The sequence below is a fragment of the Pezoporus wallicus genome, unplaced genomic scaffold (genome assembly GCF_028554395.1).
Source record: "Pezoporus wallicus isolate ANWC-B61680 ecotype Strahan unplaced genomic scaffold, APGP_CSIRO_Pwel_v1 contig_7011, whole genome shotgun sequence".
NCBI classification, from domain to species: domain Eukaryota; kingdom Metazoa; phylum Chordata; class Aves; order Psittaciformes; family Psittacidae; genus Pezoporus; species Pezoporus wallicus.
In genome coordinates, this window is record NW_026638234.1 from 1,857,230 (window position 1) to 1,876,747 (window position 19,518).

A 19,518-nucleotide genomic window follows, 5' to 3' on the forward strand; every position below is an offset into this window, starting at 1 on the left:
TATAACATTCTTAATTAGTCCTTAAAATACTTACTGTAAATTAATACAATAATACAAACATGCAGTTTAAAGGGGATTTTTTCTGTGATAATTGATGGAGATGTGAAAAACATGCTGCTTTCTTTGGCTGTCAAAATAATTCACTTTCCAAAAATTGTTAACAGTTTTTCATATATTAGTATTTGGGCATTTTCAGGTTATGTAGGGAAGTCCTTGTTTGTTTTTTTAATTAGCATTCTAAAATGTTTTTGAGTACAGCTAGCAGTAGTCCAGTCAGTGGAGATCATCATTGAGGTTCAGAAGATTCCAGCAGGCCTGTTATTCTGAATATAAGGAGGTTAAAAGCATCTGCTATATAAGTGATTTATAAATAATTTAAAATTAAATAGTTTTATCAAGGAACAGGAAATCTTGAAAGGAATGTAATGCCTTCCTTCCAGGGCAGGGAGGGGAGGAAGGTGAGGGAGGAAATAGCTTCCATCATGAATATTTTAAATGTTTTTTTAACCTTTTTAGTATTTTCTTTCAGTACCGATGCTATGTTGTAATTTTTATGTGTTACATTAAAGGTAATTTTCATAGCAAGGTAGTAAAAAATGAGGCACTTCTTCCTGAGGGGAAAGGGAAACATTCAGAATATAGTTTGTTTTGTCAGGGAGACAGAATTTATACTCTTAAATATCTATTGCAACACTGAAAATCAAATATACTTGTAATTTTGCGCTTTAATTTTAATCATACACTGGAGTTTTAATTATTGTCCTTGTTATCTAGTGCTTATGTTTCACTGATGGCGTCACAATTGCTTCCATGCCTCCAGCCCAGGACCACAAGAGATTAATGGATGGAGATGAAGGCCCTAATACTGGTGGGATGGGAGCTTATTCCCCAGCACCTCAGGTAAAAATGTATTGATAAGGAGATGCTCCTCTACAGCTGTGCTACAGCTCTAGCATGGAAAGCATGTGTGAATTTTCAGTTCCACATGATGAACAGGAGGAAGTGGAAGGGTGGATATGTTATTTCTGCGACTTTATATTTTGATTTTTTTTTTAATGTTACGAAGTACTGAACCAGGTGCTTAAAACCACATTTTTATCTTGTGCTGAACTAAGCTAATGATGAATTTTTGTTGTGGTTTAAGGTCGTTTGGCAAGGAACTTCTATTTGCAAAAGGACTTACTTTGTTTTCTCTTAACCTACGTCATGGCCAGTGATTTGGGGGGGGGGATATGGGCTGTTATTTAGAAAAAGGGGGTTATTATTCTATAAAACTATTAATTTTATTTATTGAATAAAATGTGCTCATTGATCATTGTACTTTCCAGCTGATTTGTCTTTGGGGCACCTTCTCTAAATTCCAATCTGTGCAAATGGTTTGTTCCAGTGAAGCCAGGCTGATTGTGTACACATATAGATCTAAGCATGGAAAAGTGTCTGAAGAAATGCAAACAGTTGTTTTAATGGTGTTGTCTCAGGAGAGAGAAAGAAATACTAGTTTTCTATAACAAGCTAGCATGAAACACTTTGGAGTAAGCAGGACATCAAGTATTCTGCTTGATTCTTAAAAAGACTAGCCATCAGAGTAGGAAAAATCATTCACTCCCTTTTTTACAAACACTGTTTTCTAATCCTATTTTATTAGATTTCTAAAGATTTACTGCAGAAAATAAGAGATACTGTTCTTCAAAAAACTGTTGATGGCATGAGGAAAGAAGGTGTCCCCTATTTTGGTATGTACAAAAGTTTGGGGGTTTTAATCATAAGGAGAAAGACTTTTTTTTTTTACTTTGTCCTCTTTATAGGCCTAACTCACCCTGTAAGTTAAGGAAAATAACTTTGATTTATTTGGAGACTGGGTTTGGTATCAGTGGCTTGATTTAGTGACCATTGAAATCAATGGATATAATTTTTATTAATGGTGGATAATCGAGAAGTAAGGAAGAACAGAGAGGAAAACATTTGAAAATAAGCTGCAAAATTGTAACCACAACTGTTTCTGCCTGATTTCTTTTTAACAGTTCTCAAGTGTCAACATCCTACCTTTAAGTAAGCAGAAGTGTGCTTCAGTGCTATTACAAATATGAAACATATGACCTATGCAGTTGCTTAGATGGCTTTTTATATAATTTTTTTTTTTAGGTGTGCTTTATGCTGGGTTAATGCTTACCAAAGATGGACCTAAAGTTCTCGAGTTTAACTGCAGATTTGGTGACCCAGAATGTCAGGTGAGTTATTGTGTAGGTAGATACAGTTTGGCATTATGGGAGGAGAAAAGTCCATTGCCATCTACTATTATTCTTACCTAACTTTCAGATGAACAGTTAGCTGACTGAGATTTAAAATATTTGGTGAGTTTACTCAAGAAGGTCTGTTATGAAATTGTTCCATTCCAGAGAAGATTTCAGCAGGTTATACTCAAAGATGGGCTTTACAAGGGTAAGCTTGAGTGAAACTCAGCACTTTCATATCTTTTCTGGAATGGACTTGAATTCTTTTTTTACTTTATTATAAGCGAACACTTCTTTTCCCCACTCCCTGTTAATAAGTGGAACAAACCACTTCATTTTAATTCTTCAGAACAAATAGGGTTCTTTGTTGTCTACTTTTTTCTCCTCTGTATGTAGCAGATCTTTTACTCTCCAAAATTACCTTCAAGGAATAGTATTTTTAAAGGTACACAGATTGTGCACATTATGTATATATGTGTGAAAATACACTATATAAATATATTTAATGTTATTTTTACAGTTGCATTAGTATTTTTAAAAGGTTGGTGAGAGAAAATATAACAATTTATACTGTTTTCTTGAATTTGCTGATCTCTGTTTTTGTAGGTAATTCTTCCACTATTGAAAAGTGATTTGTATGAAGTCATGCAAGCAGTTATCAATAAAAAGTTGTCTAGTTCCATGCCCGTGTGGTTTGAAGACAGTGCAGCTGTGACGGTGGTCATGGCTAGCGAAGGGTATCCAGGACCATATCCAAAGGGTTTGGAAATAGCAGGTAAATATAGCAGGAGAAACCTCAGAAGTCTGACTTCTCTCCTGATCTCTCTCCATTCTCTCTTTTGCTGGATGAAGGTGTATCAGTGTAACACAGACACATAGAAACTATAGGTCTTGTGGCTATGGGTAAGGAAAAGATGAATTAGTTTTCACACATTGACGTTTATTGTTAATGCACCCATCGTATTTTCTACACTGTATTATTAAGTTCTCTAGCGTTTCTTTCATATGTGTTACAGTAAAGTAGTTCTGGACTGATCACTGATTCTTACATAATGATGTTGATAAGTTCTGTGGTTTGTATGTCAGTGAAGTATAAAATCCAGCTGGAATTAGAGGTTGTATGTAGATGTCTCAGCTAAATACCTCTTTCTTTGTCTCTGAACATACAAGTAGCAGACCTGTCTCTCCATAGAATGTAGGTTTTACAAATTTATTCCTGTTTTCCAACATGTTCACACTGAATTCAGTTGTAGTTTCTAGACATAGTCAATCAGTGCTGAATAACTGTTTGTAATTTAATAGAGGATGTTCTAATAAATTTATTTTTCTGCTTTTATTTTCTTAAACAATCACAGGACTTTCTAAGGCTAAGCAACTAGGATTGCAGGTGTTCCATGCAGGCACAGCCCTGAAGGATGGCAAAGTGGTGACTAGTGGAGGAAGAGTCCTTACAGTAACTGCTATTAAAGAGGATCTAATGACAGCACTGCAAGAAGCCAACAAGGGAGTAGCAGCCATACACTTCAAGGGTGCCATTTATAGAAAGGACATTGGTTATCGGGCTATAGCTTTCCTGAAACAATCCAGGTAGATATTTGAAGTATTTGAAATGCAAATAAGTGATGTAAAAGGGACTTAAGGGCCTCACTAGTTTACATTAGTAAACTGATGTTGATACTATGTATAAATCTAGACAAGTTTTAGCTAACATCTGTGTAAGCAATCTAAGCAAGACCAACCAAGGAAGGAACACACTTTTTGATGGCTCTCTCGTCCATATTCTCATTCTCTCAAATCTGGGTTAAGCTACAGTGACAAGCATGTAGGATTACCTCATTTTTACCTAATATGAAGCGTATCTGCTTGCCTATGCTTCAATAAGCTCAAAACATAACTTTTGATAATAGAGTATTTTTTAGTCCATGAAGCATATTAGTAAGACTTCCATTTTTGCTGCCAGTGTATACTGATTAGTATATTGTAAAATTATCATCAATAAACTTACTAAATGAACAAGGGTGTTTGTATTTAGTCTTCTTTCTCTCTCAAGTGCTGTCCATCTTTTGAGAAATTTCTATGAAAATGTGTAAGTGGTATTTGTATTGTAGTAGAAAAAAAATCAGGTCAGTGTGTAAGGTGAGACAAGAAGGTTCTTTAATGAACTGTTCTCTAAAGCACTGAGTTCATGGGCCATAGCCAGCAAGTTTCTTGACTGGAGTGCCCGTGTGCTCGGGGGATCCCTAGCTTATGAAAGCTGTGCATAGTGAATGCTTGTTTCACTGTCCTTGAGTCTGCACCAACTTTTGCTCAGATATCCTAAAATTGGAAGAACAGACAGGCATATTTCACTTGGACTCTGTGTTGCACATAGTTAAGGAAGAGTGATGGTTGGGTCTGTAAAGTTGGGGATGCACCTCCTCTTGGCAGTTTTGCGGATCAAGTCCTATGCATTTCACTTTGTGGAAAAATCCAGAATATTTATTTAATAATAATATTCAAGAAAATAAATTTAAAAAAAAAAAAAAATTATTTGGAGAGTCAAAGTATATACCGTGCCTTTAAAACTAAGGTGAAAATATGGCAAATATTTATTGTGTCCAGACTAAAAGGGGCTGACTTTGGTCACTTGTTATTGCAGGCTAGTATTTCCTTGTGTCTTATTCACAGGCTGAGCAGCTGCTTCTGAAAGTTGTTTTTATCTTGCAAATTATTGAACTGTGATATGTACAGATACCATTGTATTTTCCTGGTAGTACTGCTCTTCAGCCAGTTGTTTTGTTGTATTTGTCCTCAGTAATCAATGGTGTGTTTCACCCTTTGAATTTAAACTTAATACTGAATCACATCATAGAGCTAAAATCAGTATAAACCTAGAACAGGGATGCACCATATAGCCTGGTTCATGCCACCAACAGTGTAGAAATAACAATTTCTTAACTGGAGTGAGATACGTGTGATGCAACTAAGAATTAAGTCATTACATTCACTATCTCCAAAATGAAAACAGTCTTCTGTAAATATGGGATGGGCTTAATGTCTCCAATCAATCATATGGACAGACAAATGACATATACCATTTTGTACTGTTTCTTTGTTCTATGGCTGTATGTGAAAAAGAAACACCTGGAGTTTACAGAGATTTCTTTCTAGATTGTTTAAATGGTCCTTAAGAATTTAGGTCTTTTTGAATAAACTGTAAAATATATACTTTAAGAGAAAGTCCATTGAAGTAAAGAAGTCTAGTTGGTTTTGTGGTAGTATCATTTCAGGTGATAAAGAGGCAAGTTACAGTTGTAAAACTCTCAAAGTATCATAGGGGACTATTGATATTTGTAATACTTCTGTGTTGAAAAGCTAACTTGAGTTAATCCTGCAGGGTGCTGAGGTGTTCTGATTTAGCAGTGCATTTTTGCATGCATTTTGGTTTAGTATTTGACCGGATAGAGTATGATCCTGATGCTCTGGTGTTGTCTTCAAGATATCTGGAACTATTTGAATACTGCTTATGGCAGATTTTCTGTGGTGCAGATCCATGAAGTTTTGTTTCTTTGGTATAATACTTCCCATCTTCCTATCTTTGGTGTAATACTTCCTGTCTTTGGTATAATACTTCCTGCTTCAGGACAGGTTCCAAACAGCAAAAAGATTAACCTTTGAGACATTGAACCTGCCTGAAATGAGTGCTGCAATACTTAGAAATCATTTTCTATGAGCCTAGTTACTGTACAAGGAGGGAAATAGTGGTACTTGACAACAGAATAGGATTCTGAATGGTTCATCCCTTTGTGATGCAATGATGTAAAGAAATAAATATTATTTTAAAATGTTTATGAATTTAGTAATCAATTGTTGTAACATTATTTTTAACTTCTTACAGAGGCTTGACTTACAAAAACAGTGGGGTAGACATTGCAGCAGGGAATACTTTGGTTCAGAAAATTAAACCCCTAGCTTCAGCCACATCAAGGTCAGGTAAGACTTGCACCTTCTATTCCTGTTTCAGTCAGCTCATGGCAATGAGGCTTATAATTTGATCTTGATCTAGATACAAATGCTTATATTTATGTGTTCTGTCTTGCTAGATTACACAAGAAATATCTGTGGTAAGCAAATGCCAGTGATTTCTTCAAGATGTGCTTCATTAAGTTTACAGATTTTATTCACAAAATTATTCTAAATTATATGTCCTGAGTGTCATGATGTTAGGAGTCTCTCAGGCATATCTTGCTCTAGCAAGTCCCTGCAATACTTTTGATAGATGTAAAATATCATTCACTTATGAAATATTTTACTTCAAATTAACTGAGAACCTTCAAATAACATTAGTATACATAGAAAAATATAGACACATGCACACACACTAGTACAACTAGTCATTTCTTAGCATTCATAGTATTTTCTCCTCATGTTTGTTTCACTCTTAGGATTTAGCCAGTTTCAGTTTCAAGGCTAATATACTTACCTATCACACCCAGTCTTAGGAACAAGGAGTCTTAATATACTGTAAGTAGAAGTATTAACAAAGAGATAAGAAATTTCAGTGGAAAATGTCTAGATATCATCTTTTCCCAGGAAGCAGTGGGCTTCAATCTGTTACTACAATTTCTTTTCTGTTTTTTTCTTTGGTTTGTTGTTGTTTGTTTTTTTTGGGGGGGTTGTTTGGTTGTTTGGTTGGTTTTGTCCATAAAAATACTAAGTGCAAGGGTGAAATATATCGGTCATAGTAATTATTGAATGTTCAATCACAAAGTTTTGCATTGCCTTAGGTAATGAAGAAAAAAGACAAAGCAAACATAAAGTTAGGAGCTCCTGTGCCTCTATGAAGAGGGTCTAAATGTCAGAGAAAAGATTCCTGTTGACAAAGCAAAGTCATATTGACAAATTTATGTTGGGGATCCTGGAGAAAGCCATGAAAGTAAAAATTTACTATTTTCATGTTTTCTGGCTGGCAGGCTGCAATGCAGAACTTGGAGGGTTTGCTGGCCTCTTTGATTTGAAAGCAGCTGGTTACAAAGATCCTATCTTGGTATCTGGAACTGATGGTGTTGGCACAAAACTCAAGGTAATGTGAAAATCCATGTAAAGTAAGGGAAATAGCACAGAATGGAAAATGTTTCAGCAGAAAATGCCAGTTGTCTTTTAGAAACACCTCTTTGTCTTTTTAAAAAGGGTATGAAAAATGAAATTGCCCTCTTTGAGGCAAAATAATTAAATATACTTTTAGCTTATGGCATGTAAATAGCCATACCTAAAATTATGCTTAAAATAATTCATTTTTAATATTAAATACGGAACTGGGGACTCCATTTCATTAAGGTAGAGTTTCCACCCTCAAAAAGGTTACTTATGAGGAAAAACATTTAACTATACAGTTGCTATTGTGTTTACACAAACTGCAATGAAACCCTTTCCAGTCCAGTCCCCTTCCGTAAAGTGCCTTTTGTACTTGCCATTTGAGAAAGTAACACTTCCTAAAATGAAATGTTAGGAGAGGCTCACAGCGAGGATAAGAAATGAAGCTGCTCCTCATAAAGCATCAGGAGGAACAGCATGTTTTTGATCCCCTTCCATTGCAGACTGCTTGCATTTCAGTTTCTCGAAGCTAACCAGCGGGTTCCTTCTCTCTCTTGATGTGTTTTGCAGATTGCACAAGTGTGTAAGAAACATGACACCATAGGTCAAGACCTGGTTGCCATGTGTGTGAATGACATCTTGGCTCAAGGAGCAGAGCCCCTCTTCTTCCTTGACTATTTTGCCTGTGGCAAACTTGACGTGGAAGTAGCTCAGGGCGTCATTGCAGGAATAGCTGAAGCTTGCAAAAAAGCAGGATGTGCACTTTTAGGTATGAACATGCTTCTTTGAAGGATATGAAAAATCTGATGCAACACATTTATAATTGTTTTTAATGTGCTTGTTTTCCTACTCTACTGAAAAATCTCAGAGGAGTGAAAACAAGCCCCACAGTGTCACATGTCTTTGCTGTCAGTCCTGTCAGAGAACATGATCTCCACTGGAAAGCGACAGTACTCCATGCAAATGTTGCCATTAGCTCAGGAAGTTGCGTATAAACTTTCTTATTAGTATCTTTTCATTTAACTTTGTAACAATAACAGCTATCTAGAAAACTAATAATTCATGTATTTTAATCCTCTGTATTTTTCAAGTAAATTTTGAAATATACCAAATAGGCTTTTTTATCCTTTATCCTAAGGAAATCCTCAAGTTTTCCACTAGAAACAAGTTTTATATGTGTTACTGTGAATGCATCTGTACCTATGTGTGTACATATTATCTTTTGAACCTCTTGGCTGATTTTAACCAATTTAATAGGAAAGGTAGAGATCTTACAGCTGTTTGTTCCTGCAAGCTTCATAAAACTAGAAAGTCCAAGATTGTCCTTATGAATGCAACAAAAGATTTGGCTGGGGCTCATTACTTAAGACGCAGGCATTAACCACAAGACAGAAACATAAAAAGGAAACAGGTTTCAGTACTTACAAAACTAACAGAAAAAATCTTTGTCTGCTGAAGATTTGTTTCACCAAGATGAGCATATTCCAAAATGTTAATTTCAAATTTAAACATTTTCCTTTTCAACTCTGTAATACAAGTACACAGTACATTTTACTAAAACATATGTATGTATTCTGGTATACAGTAGTCTAGTTATCTGTGAAAATGGTACAATATTTCTCAAATCTTAAAAATTACAGCTTCAACACTGTTCAGCTCAATAAAAATATTTCTAGGTCAGTCAAAAATACATTCTTTTGTATAAGGCTTTAGTTTATAAAAGGAGTACAATGTTAAATTTTAGAGTAATAAACCCAGAAAGTTCTGTTTCCTCACATAATTTTTGTTTTTCCTTCTTTTTGTATAAAACCAGACATGGAGAATTGCCATGATTTTTCAAATATTACCTTTAATTTGATACTAAAAATGACAGTTCAAGTGTCTTACATTAGGTACCACTTTATAATTTGTAATACAGTAATTTTGTTCTTTTTTTCTAATTCTTTAAGAAAGTTAGTAACAAAAGCCCTTTGTAATTGGGAGTGTGTCATTTTGAGGTAGTTTACAAGCTTTTAACAAGAGGCTACTTATGTTCTGGTTTAATTTTTTCTGCATGAACTGTTAGTCAGCTTTATATTTTTCTTAAGGTGCTCTCTCGGTTTACCCAGTATAATCAAACCATTCATACTTTAGCATAAGTACATGTTATGTGAAATCTTGGTGTGAAATTACTTACTGAAATGTCAAGATTCTATTTCCAGTTGTAAGGCTTTAAGACTACAGAGGGCTTTAGATGTTTTAAATTTATTACTGAAGAACAATGTCTTGGGATTGTAAATGAGTTAGCAAATACATTTTTGTGCTAATAAAAAAATAAGTCCACTGAACCTATAAATAAAACAACCATGATTTGTTCTCCGAATTTCTGGCACTCTTGGAAAAGAAGGGACAGAGATAATGCAGTAACTCTAAACCTAAGGAGGAAATGCTTTCCTGTAGCCTGGAGCATTGAAATAAAGTTCAGTTTGGGCTCTAGCTTCACACATTCATATAACTGTGCACACACACAGCCTGTCTTTGTATAGTACCATCTCATACAAGTCTCATTTGAAACATGTTTCTAAATTCCTACATTGCATTTCTGCAATAACTGAATATTCAGCTCAGCCACCTTAAGCTCATCAGACCACTTGATAGCAAGGTACTGAAAGGCTTAACTACATGCTTGGTTTTGCAGAAATGTTATTAAATACAGTTTTAAACAGATGTACCTAAGCAAATACACTTTGATTTTAAAGTTGATTATAGCAATGTTATTTAGAAACCTGGAAAAGCTTCCAGAGAATCTAGTATTGAGGAATGGCAATCACTGAGCACAACTGCAGCTTCCACCATCACTCATGTAAATTTGGAGCCCAAATAGTGATAATGATGGCCAGGTTGTGGGCAGGAATGGCAAGCAGGATAGCACTGTGTTCAAAAACTTTATGAAGGCAAGTGGGACTACATAGTTATGTTGTTCCCTTGATGTCCTTGAATGAATTTCTTGTGTTTCTTGTATCTTGTAAGCTTGGCATGGAGAATATTAAACCTGACAGAAATTTGGAAGTATGAAAAACTAAATATATGGTTTGATTTTAAAATGTATCGGATTGATTTGCATTCACAAGAGTGAGAGAGGAAGCATTCTTTCCTGATTTGGTATTGCTTGGTCAATTGAAGGGCCTGTGACAAGCATGTTTTTAATTATTTTTAATGTTTGTTAATGTAATTTAAAAATTACTCTGTTAATGCCTTATGAATTTAGAACTGAAAAATTGCAAGCCTACCAGTCCCATTGGTTTTACAACATCCCCTTTCTCTTTTTTTTGTTTCCCACAGGAGGAGAAACTGCTGAAATGCCAGGCATGTATCCACCTGGAGAGTATGACTTGGCTGGCTTTGCTGTCGGTGCAGTGGAGCGAGGGCAGATGCTGCCCCAGCTGGAGAGAATCACTGATGGAGACGTGGTCATTGGAGTAGCTTCTTCAGGGGTTCACAGCAATGGATACAGCCTTGTAAGGAAGATTGTGGAAAAGTCATCATTTGATTTCTCTTCTCCGGTTGAGGTCTCTGGTCATCAGACATTAGGTACCATTTACCATGCAGTTTCTTTCATTAGAACTTGAACTTCTGAACATGCAAATATCACAATTGTTTTATCTGTTCTTTTGCTTTTGTAAGTTTTCTAAGGCACTAAAAAAAATATTCTTTAATGTGTTTTCATCTTTTTTCCCTTGAATCACATATGCAGGAAAGAAATTAAGGGGGGGGATAAATAAATAATCATATGCCAAGCAAGTAGAACATTGTGGTTCTCTCTGTGGTACAATGCGTATTAATTTCCAGCAAATTAATATTTTGGGATTTCCTCAGTTGTATATTGATTAACATTTCTTTCTGTGCTGTAACTGGTCTTCTTTCACCCTCTTTCATCTACAGGAGATCTCTTGTTAACCCCAACAAAAATCTACAGTAAGACTCTGTTGCCCGTCCTCCGCTCAGGCCATGTGAAAGCCTATGCTCACATCACTGGAGGGGGCTTGCTGGAAAATATCCCCAGAGTTCTCCCAGAGTCCTTTGGTGTCATTTTAGGTGAGATAAAAAGAAAAGCTATGGAAGCATCCTCATGTTAATATGGATTGATGTGGAAACCTCTGTAGTCGGGCCGTGTCAGCTGACTTGTGCTGTAAGAGCTAGACTTGCCTCTCTAGAAATGTTTGCTTTTTTCTTCACTGTTGCTGAATTTCTCCTTGTGTCTGAATCAGAGCCAGTCAAAACACTTTGTAGTCTTAGGACTGCTGCCACTGAATTCACTTCCCCTAGTGGTGCTTTGGATTGGATTTTATTCATACTTGTAAAACAAAACAACTTTAAAAGCAATCCAAAGTGAGCTGTCACAATTTGCAATAACCTACGGAATTATTGCTAATTAAATGATAATCATGAAGTCTTGAATTAGCATTCAAATACGATTACTAGCTCAAGTACATCTCTTGCTATTTGACATACCATAATTAATCCTCACCACAACCTCATCAGGTGTGGTAGAAAGTGTATTTCACTTACAAAGTGTAGTATGGAAAGGTAGATGACTTACTGTAGTCTATGCAGTGTTCACTGTGTTGTAGAATAAAGTAAGAGAACTAATAATGACTTTTGCACTCTAGAACTGCATGTAAATCATTCTTCCATTTTTCCCTAGTGGGCACTGGTATATATAAATGGAGATAATGCAGTTTTAAAAATAACACAAGAAAGAAACTTAGTGTCTTTGGAGTTCCTTTACAGTAGCTTGTCCAGAAGCATTTCTCATGCTGCTGTATATCATATTTACCTGGTCAGAATTATGGGCAATATGAGACTTTTTCGACAGCTTTAAGGCTACTGTTCTGGTACAATAGTTTCTCTAGAAGCAGAAGTGTCATCTTCAAGACAAGGATTTTCCAAGGAATGCCTCAGAGCCCACTTTGAATTACTGATTAGTGGATTGCAGCAGAGCAATATGATTATTTTCTTCCCAGAGTGATACTTCTTTCTGCTCCCAAGCCTTGTTCAGTAAGGAAGCAAAAACAAAAATCCTGTTTCTGTGCATGGAAGCTGATTTCACTCAAGCTAATGCTGCTGTGGGACTTTGTCTGTACTTTTCACACAGATCTTGCCTCTCAATACTCTAATACTTTTAGTATTTGTCCATTAGTACTGATTTCCACTCTTCATTTGTATTTTCAATTCTCTTCAGATGCTCTTACCTGGAAGATTCCTGAAATCTTTTGCTGGCTCCATAAAGAAGGGAACCTCTCTGAGGAGGAAATGACTCGAACGTTTAATTGTGGCATCGGTGCTGTCTTGATAGTTCAGAAAGAGCTGGCTCAGCAGGTCCTCAAGGACATCGAGAGACATGAGGCAGCCTGGCTGATTGGGAAAGTTGTCTCCCTTCAAAAAGGTTATTACATTTTTATTTTCCTTAAAGAAAAAATGCAGAGCTTAGTTCCTTAGCTGGTGGGTCTTCATGGAGGTTAGCTGAAAATCTCTTGATTGACACCTCCATGGCTTTTTTGCACAAGGTATTAAAATGACAGCCCTTATGACTTCAGTCTTAGTCCATAGAACACGTGATTAGCAATGTCAGATGTCACCATAACTATAAATAAATAATGAGGAGTAAAGCAGTGCCATTAATTTCTTTTCATGGGCGCTTTCCTCCCCTCTCTGTTTCTCCTTTTATTTATGCATTGCTTTGTTTGGTTTTTTTTCCTCTTGTGTTCAGGCTCTGCCCATGTTAAAGTCCATAATCTGCTTCGAGCCTTGCAGGCAAATAGGTCATTGTCTCTGCGCAGCCATATCCAAGGCAAAATCCAAACAAAGAAAGTGAAGGTTGCTGTCCTTATCTCTGGAACAGGTGAGAGTTATATTCTTCAATACAGTGTAAAACAGACTATTGAAAACAGAACTTGATCTTAGATGTAAAATCTCGTAAGTCTTTCAATTCTCCATGGAGGTTCTGATAGGCTTCTAGCAGGCTTTCAGTAACAGGCAGGATGGATTTGGCTCATGGATTAATTTCAGTCACAAACAGAATGATCTTTAACCTCTGCTGCAAACTCACTTGAATTACACCTGTGTTCATTTTATCTACAGACTCTGCATATCTCCAAATCCAAATAATGATTGCACTGTAGGAATAACAGCATTATTTCACAAATAGATCAGAATTTCTTCTTGCCAGATAGGCTCTGCTAGGGTTTCCAGTATTCTCACTTGCTAAGGGGTAGGCCATCATTTCAATTTCATGAATTATAGTTTGCAAATCTAATTGCTAGTAAAAGCCCTATAGCCTCCAGCTGTCAAATTCAGCCTCCAGTAATACCAATTAAAAAAGGATTATTGTTAACATCAGTGATTTTGGATTGGGTCTCACCCACATTGCTGCTTATTTAAAACCTCTTCTGGCTCTTAACTATATTTATTCTCCAGGAATGTCTTTAATATTCATTAATTATTTTGTCACTCATAGGCACAAATCTGGAAGCCCTCATAAGCAGCACAAAGAAACCCACCAGTTTTGCACAAATAGTTCTTGTTGTTTCTAACAAAGTTGGTGTGGAGGGCTTAAGGAGAGCTGAAAAAGCTGGTATTTCTACAAGGGTAAGTGTTTCTCATCTTTTTAAAACTAGCCATCATTGTCTCTGACTATAGTGGGAAGGCACTGTGACATAACGAATTATACTGGGGTAAAAGATGGTTTGATAGGAAGCCTTAGCTTTTCTTTTTTCAGTCTGTCATGAATTTATGCCCTTGAGCAAACTTTCTCCTTCTGAGAGATGCTGCCAGCAATCCTGATGGGAGCAGTCAATATTAAACAAGGGCAGAACTGTCACGAGTTACAGTTTAAACTTTGCCATGTATTTAAGCGTAGTGCATTTACACTGAAGTAACAAGCTATTTTATCCAAATTTAATTTTAAAATTACATGCTAAACAAACATGGTAGTTCATTTGGCTGAAACAGGGATCTCAAACACAGTAGGACTTTCCACCGACTACTTGGGCATTGCTTCAGGCTCTTCAGTATAAATGCAAACCAAACTGCATTTCCCTTAGTGTCACTGAATCCAGCACTTCATTGCTTTGCTCTTTGTTCAGTCATTTGTATTACAGATGTGGAATGCTACTGTTCTAACTTAGCATTTTACAGACACTTCTCACTGATAGCTATGGGCACAGGGAAGAGTTGTGCTTAATGCAAGCTTTGCTATTAACTTTAATGGTAGCAGGATTTGAACATCAGCATTGCTGTCTATTATTTGGGAGTACACAAGGATCACAAGTAAAGTATGTCCATGGTGTGCAGGGAAGAACAAACATATAATGAGGGGAAAAAATACAGTCTGGGATGGCTGATGGTCTCAATGGTTAAGATGGAAAGTGATGAAACGGGCACTGAGGAATATGTTGTGCCAGAACTGGGTAGTTCTGCCCAGTATTGAGCTGGGCTCTATTTCCAGTGCTCTCTACCACCTTCTCAGCTAACTACTTCTGGTGTTTCAAGACTACTGTGGTAAATCTGGTAGGCATTAACAGATACTTTTATTTTAAAGACTCTGGATGTTTTAAGTTACATAGCACTGCCTTCTTCCTGCTTAAATGAGGGGATGTGTCCTGGATGGAAAATATGTAACTCAAGAACATTGACCTTATGCAGTAGGGTCTGTTTTATGAGTTGTGATTAGCCTGTCAAGGTTTTGTGATAAAATTTTTAGCAAGGTTCAACTGCTTAAAACTGTCAGAGGCCTTAAATTGAATGAAATACTTGTAAGACTTTAGGTTGTCTTAATGACCTACATTTGTAGGTTGTTACATTGTGTCAGAATGCTGGGGCCTGCAGCTATGGGCCTAATAAAACCAAATTCTTGTTTATTCTGGTGATAGCTCTTTGTGAACAGGAATAAAGATTGCAAGTTTGCCTGTGAGCTGCATGCATTTATGAACTCTTCTTGCTGTGCATGTGCACCCAACTTGAGCCACACGTGGATATTAACTTGGGTTTTATTACTCCAGGCTATCATTTGATTGTGCTCTTAGGGCTCGATTAAACTAACACCATGTCCCTATTTCTGTGTCTTTTGGGTTATCACAGGTTATTGACCATAAATTGTATGAAAGTCGCACTGAATTTGACAGTGCTGTTGACAAAGTCCTTGAAGAATTCTCGGTTGAACTGATCTGTCTGGCTGGATTTATGCGAATACTGTCAGGTCCTTTTGTCAAAAAATGGGAAGGTAAGCCAGCATAGTACTATATGCATGTTTTTAATAAAAGTAATTTTATACCTTATCCTCAGGAAGAAGAAAATGGGAAAAATATAGAGATGTGATCATACTAATTCTGGGTTTGCAGGAAACTAGACTCTTCCCATCTTGTAAGGAAAGGTATAAGAAAGAGAAAGGCAGTGTTTTTCCCCTTCCCTCTGTCATTTCCACAGAGATTTAAGGAAGCCAAGGGCAAGTGAAGATCTTGTAGTCTTTGATTTATTAGAAAATGTTTAAAAATAAGGTTGTGAAGGCTTTAGATCTCTGCAAACATGAGATGCAGAGCAAATTGTTGCCTAAGCAGAGGGTGTTGGTCAGGCAGATGTGAGCATCCACACACTGAGAATTCCTTCCCCTAACAGACTAGCTGTTTCAGCTGCGTGTAAAACTGCAGAACTGGGCAGTAACATGCAACTCCTGTTAACAAGACCTTGCCAGTCGTCTGGTCAGACATCAGAGGAGCTGTCTGAATCCAAGTGGCAGGTTTCACAGGCACGTAGGTCCAACATGTTTACAGTGTCTCCATTCTGGTCATCTTTTACAGTTTTTCCAGGGCTTTGTTACAGGCTGGTAACACCTCTGCCTACTTCAGTGGCTGCTCTCCCTCCCCCAGTTGTTACATTCCTCTTACCCCTGTTTCTTTCAGGGTGTCCGGAATCACACAAACAGCTGCTCTTTTCACTGTTTGCTCTGCTTTGGGTTCAGTCAGGGTTACTTAAACTAGTTCTTGCTCATACCAGTTAATTGCAGGCTGGTCAGCCTACACATTGGGTGGCCTTACTGTTCACAGGGTGACTTTTGTGTTCCCCTGGGTGTGTCTGTGATAACAGACCTTTTACACCTGAACTACTTTTCACACCTCTCTTAAAAACCAGTGGAGCAAACCAGGCATTCCTAGGAGGCAATTCATTTTATGCTAAAGCTGTCAGCTAAAGTCAGGTGAATTGTTTTTGTTTCTTCCCATTCATTATGGAGTCCAGAAGACATAAAAGTCTGTGCTGCAGATGGCTGTAGTTGGGAGAGAGGAATTCCACGCTACAGGAGATGTCTTTTGAGTATCTGTGTAGAGGATGGAAAAGAACTTTCTCTAGTGCAAAGACCTTGTAAATAAAGGGTGGGTTTAGTTCCGTCTGATTTAGGAACAGAGCATGATGGCCCTACACAGTGCAGGATTTGCATTATATATATGACTGGCCTGAGAGCAAAAGAAAAGACTTGTTTCAGTATAGAATGGTTAACTCACTTTTTAAATGCCCAGCACTGAATTGAGCTTGAAAATAGACACCTGTGTGAGCGCTGACCAAGCGTATGCTTCAGTTGAGTCTTAGGTGTGAGCTCAAAGTTGAGCTCAGGGGTCTGTGCCAGCTAACTGGAACCTGCTGTAAAACTCTGACTCAACACATGTCCAGGTGCTGACTGCCCTAAATTGTCCACCAGTAATCACTTCTTGTTGCAGCTCTCGTAGAAGCTGTTGCTTTCTCTTCCTCTCGCAGTCACAAGGACATTGAGTGTGAAGTTACTTATGAAACTCTGTCTGGCTTAATGGCCCTGAAATGTTAATTTTCAATATTAACGTAAAGGACAGATTAAAAAACAAAACAAGACCAAGCAAACAGAAACTCACATTCCTTTAGAGCAGTTTCTGACGCTATTGTAATAAGCGGGGAAACTTAAGACAAAAGGGCAGAGTGTTGTTTTCAGCCTACTGTCCCCAATACTTTTTTACTCGAGCAGCAAGCAGGGAGGTGCTGATGCTCAAAAAAGGGTATTTTGGAGATACAAACCACACTTGAGATATTGCTGAAGATCAGCCAATACATTTGCCTCTTTTAAGTTGCACAGTCCCATCTGCATGAATTACTGCATTGAGAGGGCAGGTTTTGCGCAGTGCTGCCAGGAATGGCCTTCCCTTCACATTACAAAATCATAAGCCTCTATTTCAGTACACTGCTGCCTCCGCCAGCATCTGTCAGCTCCGTCTCGCTGCTTGGCATTTAGGTGGTGTTCAGTGAATCCCAATGACATACGGTCTTCCTAAACAGGAGGCATGCAGAGACGGCGTGGGCGAAACATTCTGGGGTATAAATAGTATTGATGGCCACTTTTTTTTATCCTGTAAAGGTTTGTACTGTATCTAAGAGAAGATCTGGAGCTGTCAAGCACCTTTTGACTTCACTCTGCTCCACAATGGGCATGAGGAGTTATCACAGACTATTAGGAGCAAACAGGGGAAGTCTGCAAGAAGAAAGGTTTTCTCATGGTTTAACCATTGCATTACCACAGTGGTGAGACCCTGAGGTCATGAGCAGCCACTCTCCCCTACTTTACATCTAGGTGGGAATGCAGGCATATGCTTTCTCTTCTAAAGCAAATGTAAGGTACATGCTTCCTGGGGACATAACTATGGTTGCATCCGGCTGAGCGTTAGAGGTTACATTATCAATTTCAAGAGCCCCCTGCCAACTTTCCACATAGAAATCAGTAGTGACAGAGAAGTGCTTTTCAGAAGGGCAGAGAGAAGGCTCTCGTATGAGCAGCTGTTGTCTTTCATTAAGCCAAAACAGGTGTGGAGGAAAAGTCCAGGCTAAAGAATTTTTGCCATGTCATGGGGCATTTGTTACATCATTTGAAACTGCACCGAGTTTCTAAGAAAGAGGATTGTGATCAAAGCAAAGAAGAACAAGGTGCTGAGGGAAAGAGCAGCTACATCAAAACTATTAGTCACTGGAGTAATGTGCTTTAGCCATGCAATTGATTGTAACTGATTGCTGAAAGAGCGAGACATTCTGAAATGCTTTGGGTGGTTGTCTGTCAGTATCATTAAAATGAAGTGTATGCAGAAGGTGTGAAAAATCTTCACTAATGTCATTTGTTCCTCTGTTGATTATGGTACTTTTGAACACTCTGGTAAGGCTGAATTCTGAAAGGCAATGATCTTACTTGTAATTTTCAGGAAAAATACTGAACATCCACCCATCTCTACTGCCTTCTTTTAAGGGTGCAAATGCCCACAAATTGGTGTTACAGGCTGGAGTGCGGGTCACAGGCTGCACTGTACACTTTGTAGCTGTAAGTACTTTCTTCTCCTTCCCTTTGTAATTCATTAGTCTTAAGATTTTCACCTCAGAGCTTGCTTGGAACACCTTTATACCATCACCTTTGCTCCTTTGTTCATTTGTAACATTATTAGACAATATAGAGCTTTAGTTTGCCAGCCCTGGAGAAGGAACTGGAAATTAATAGTCTATACAGGAGTTTAGGCTTTACCTAAGCTAACTTCTTCCCTAAGCATCCCACTGCTTCCTACCAGCACCAGTTGGAGCAGGGGTACTAGTTCATATAAGGCCTTGGCTAACCCCAAATCTTTATTACTACACAGCACCAACTCTTAGATTTTATTGTAGAACCTTCCTGAGTCATTGCTTTTAAGAAAAGGAAAAAAGAGAACTCAACAACCAACAACGCTGGGAATGGTGCAAGAAGCTTTGATTTGTTGAGAAGTAATCCAGTGTTTGTGGTAACGGAGAAAAACTTCACAATTTCTGTTAGAAACTAAGAAAACAAAAGCCAGGGATGTCTCCACTGGGAAGATGCACATTTTTATCACCTCAGGGTGCATTTTTTCCATGTTGTTCAGTTCTCAGGGTTGACAGTAACTAGTCTCCCCCTCTTCGCTGCATTCTTCAGATTATCCTCTCCTTTTCCACTGCTCCTGACATCTGTTCTCATGATTTTTCCTTTCTCTTGGAAAAGGAGATAAAAACTATTTTCCAGAAAGAAGGAAAAATTGCATTCCTTTCTCCATGATATGACTTAGGGTTTCTTCTCTGTGTGGCAATGTACCGAGAAACAGTAACTCAGCAGCGGGGATCTGCCTCACTGACATGCAGAAGAAAGACCTGCGGTGTCCTCTGCTCCGGCTCT

At 37.7% G+C, this 19,518-nt stretch overlaps 1 protein-coding gene across 4 annotated transcripts in view; it reads left to right on the forward strand.

Annotated features, from left to right (window-relative positions):
- Positions 1-19,518, forward strand: part of GART (phosphoribosylglycinamide formyltransferase, phosphoribosylglycinamide synthetase, phosphoribosylaminoimidazole synthetase) — a 37,631-nt gene that overhangs the window by 16,676 nt on the left and 1,437 nt on the right. For all 4 annotated transcript variants that reach the window (XM_057410118.1, XM_057410117.1, XM_057410116.1 and 1 more), the window contains 15 exons: positions 775-900; positions 1,646-1,733; positions 2,143-2,228; positions 2,838-3,006; positions 3,587-3,818; positions 6,109-6,203; positions 7,184-7,293; positions 7,875-8,073; positions 10,626-10,874; positions 11,226-11,378; positions 12,526-12,729; positions 13,054-13,185; positions 13,801-13,931; positions 15,423-15,564; positions 18,548-18,663. In XM_057410118.1, coding sequence (XP_057266101.1) covers positions 775-900; positions 1,646-1,733; positions 2,143-2,228; positions 2,838-3,006; positions 3,587-3,818; positions 6,109-6,203; positions 7,184-7,293; positions 7,875-8,073; positions 10,626-10,874; positions 11,226-11,378; positions 12,526-12,729; positions 13,054-13,185; positions 13,801-13,931; positions 15,423-15,564; positions 18,548-18,663 — 2,232 coding nt within the window. The remainder of the gene's footprint in view (positions 1-774; positions 901-1,645; positions 1,734-2,142; positions 2,229-2,837; positions 3,007-3,586; positions 3,819-6,108; positions 6,204-7,183; positions 7,294-7,874; positions 8,074-10,625; positions 10,875-11,225; positions 11,379-12,525; positions 12,730-13,053; positions 13,186-13,800; positions 13,932-15,422; positions 15,565-18,547; positions 18,664-19,518) is intronic.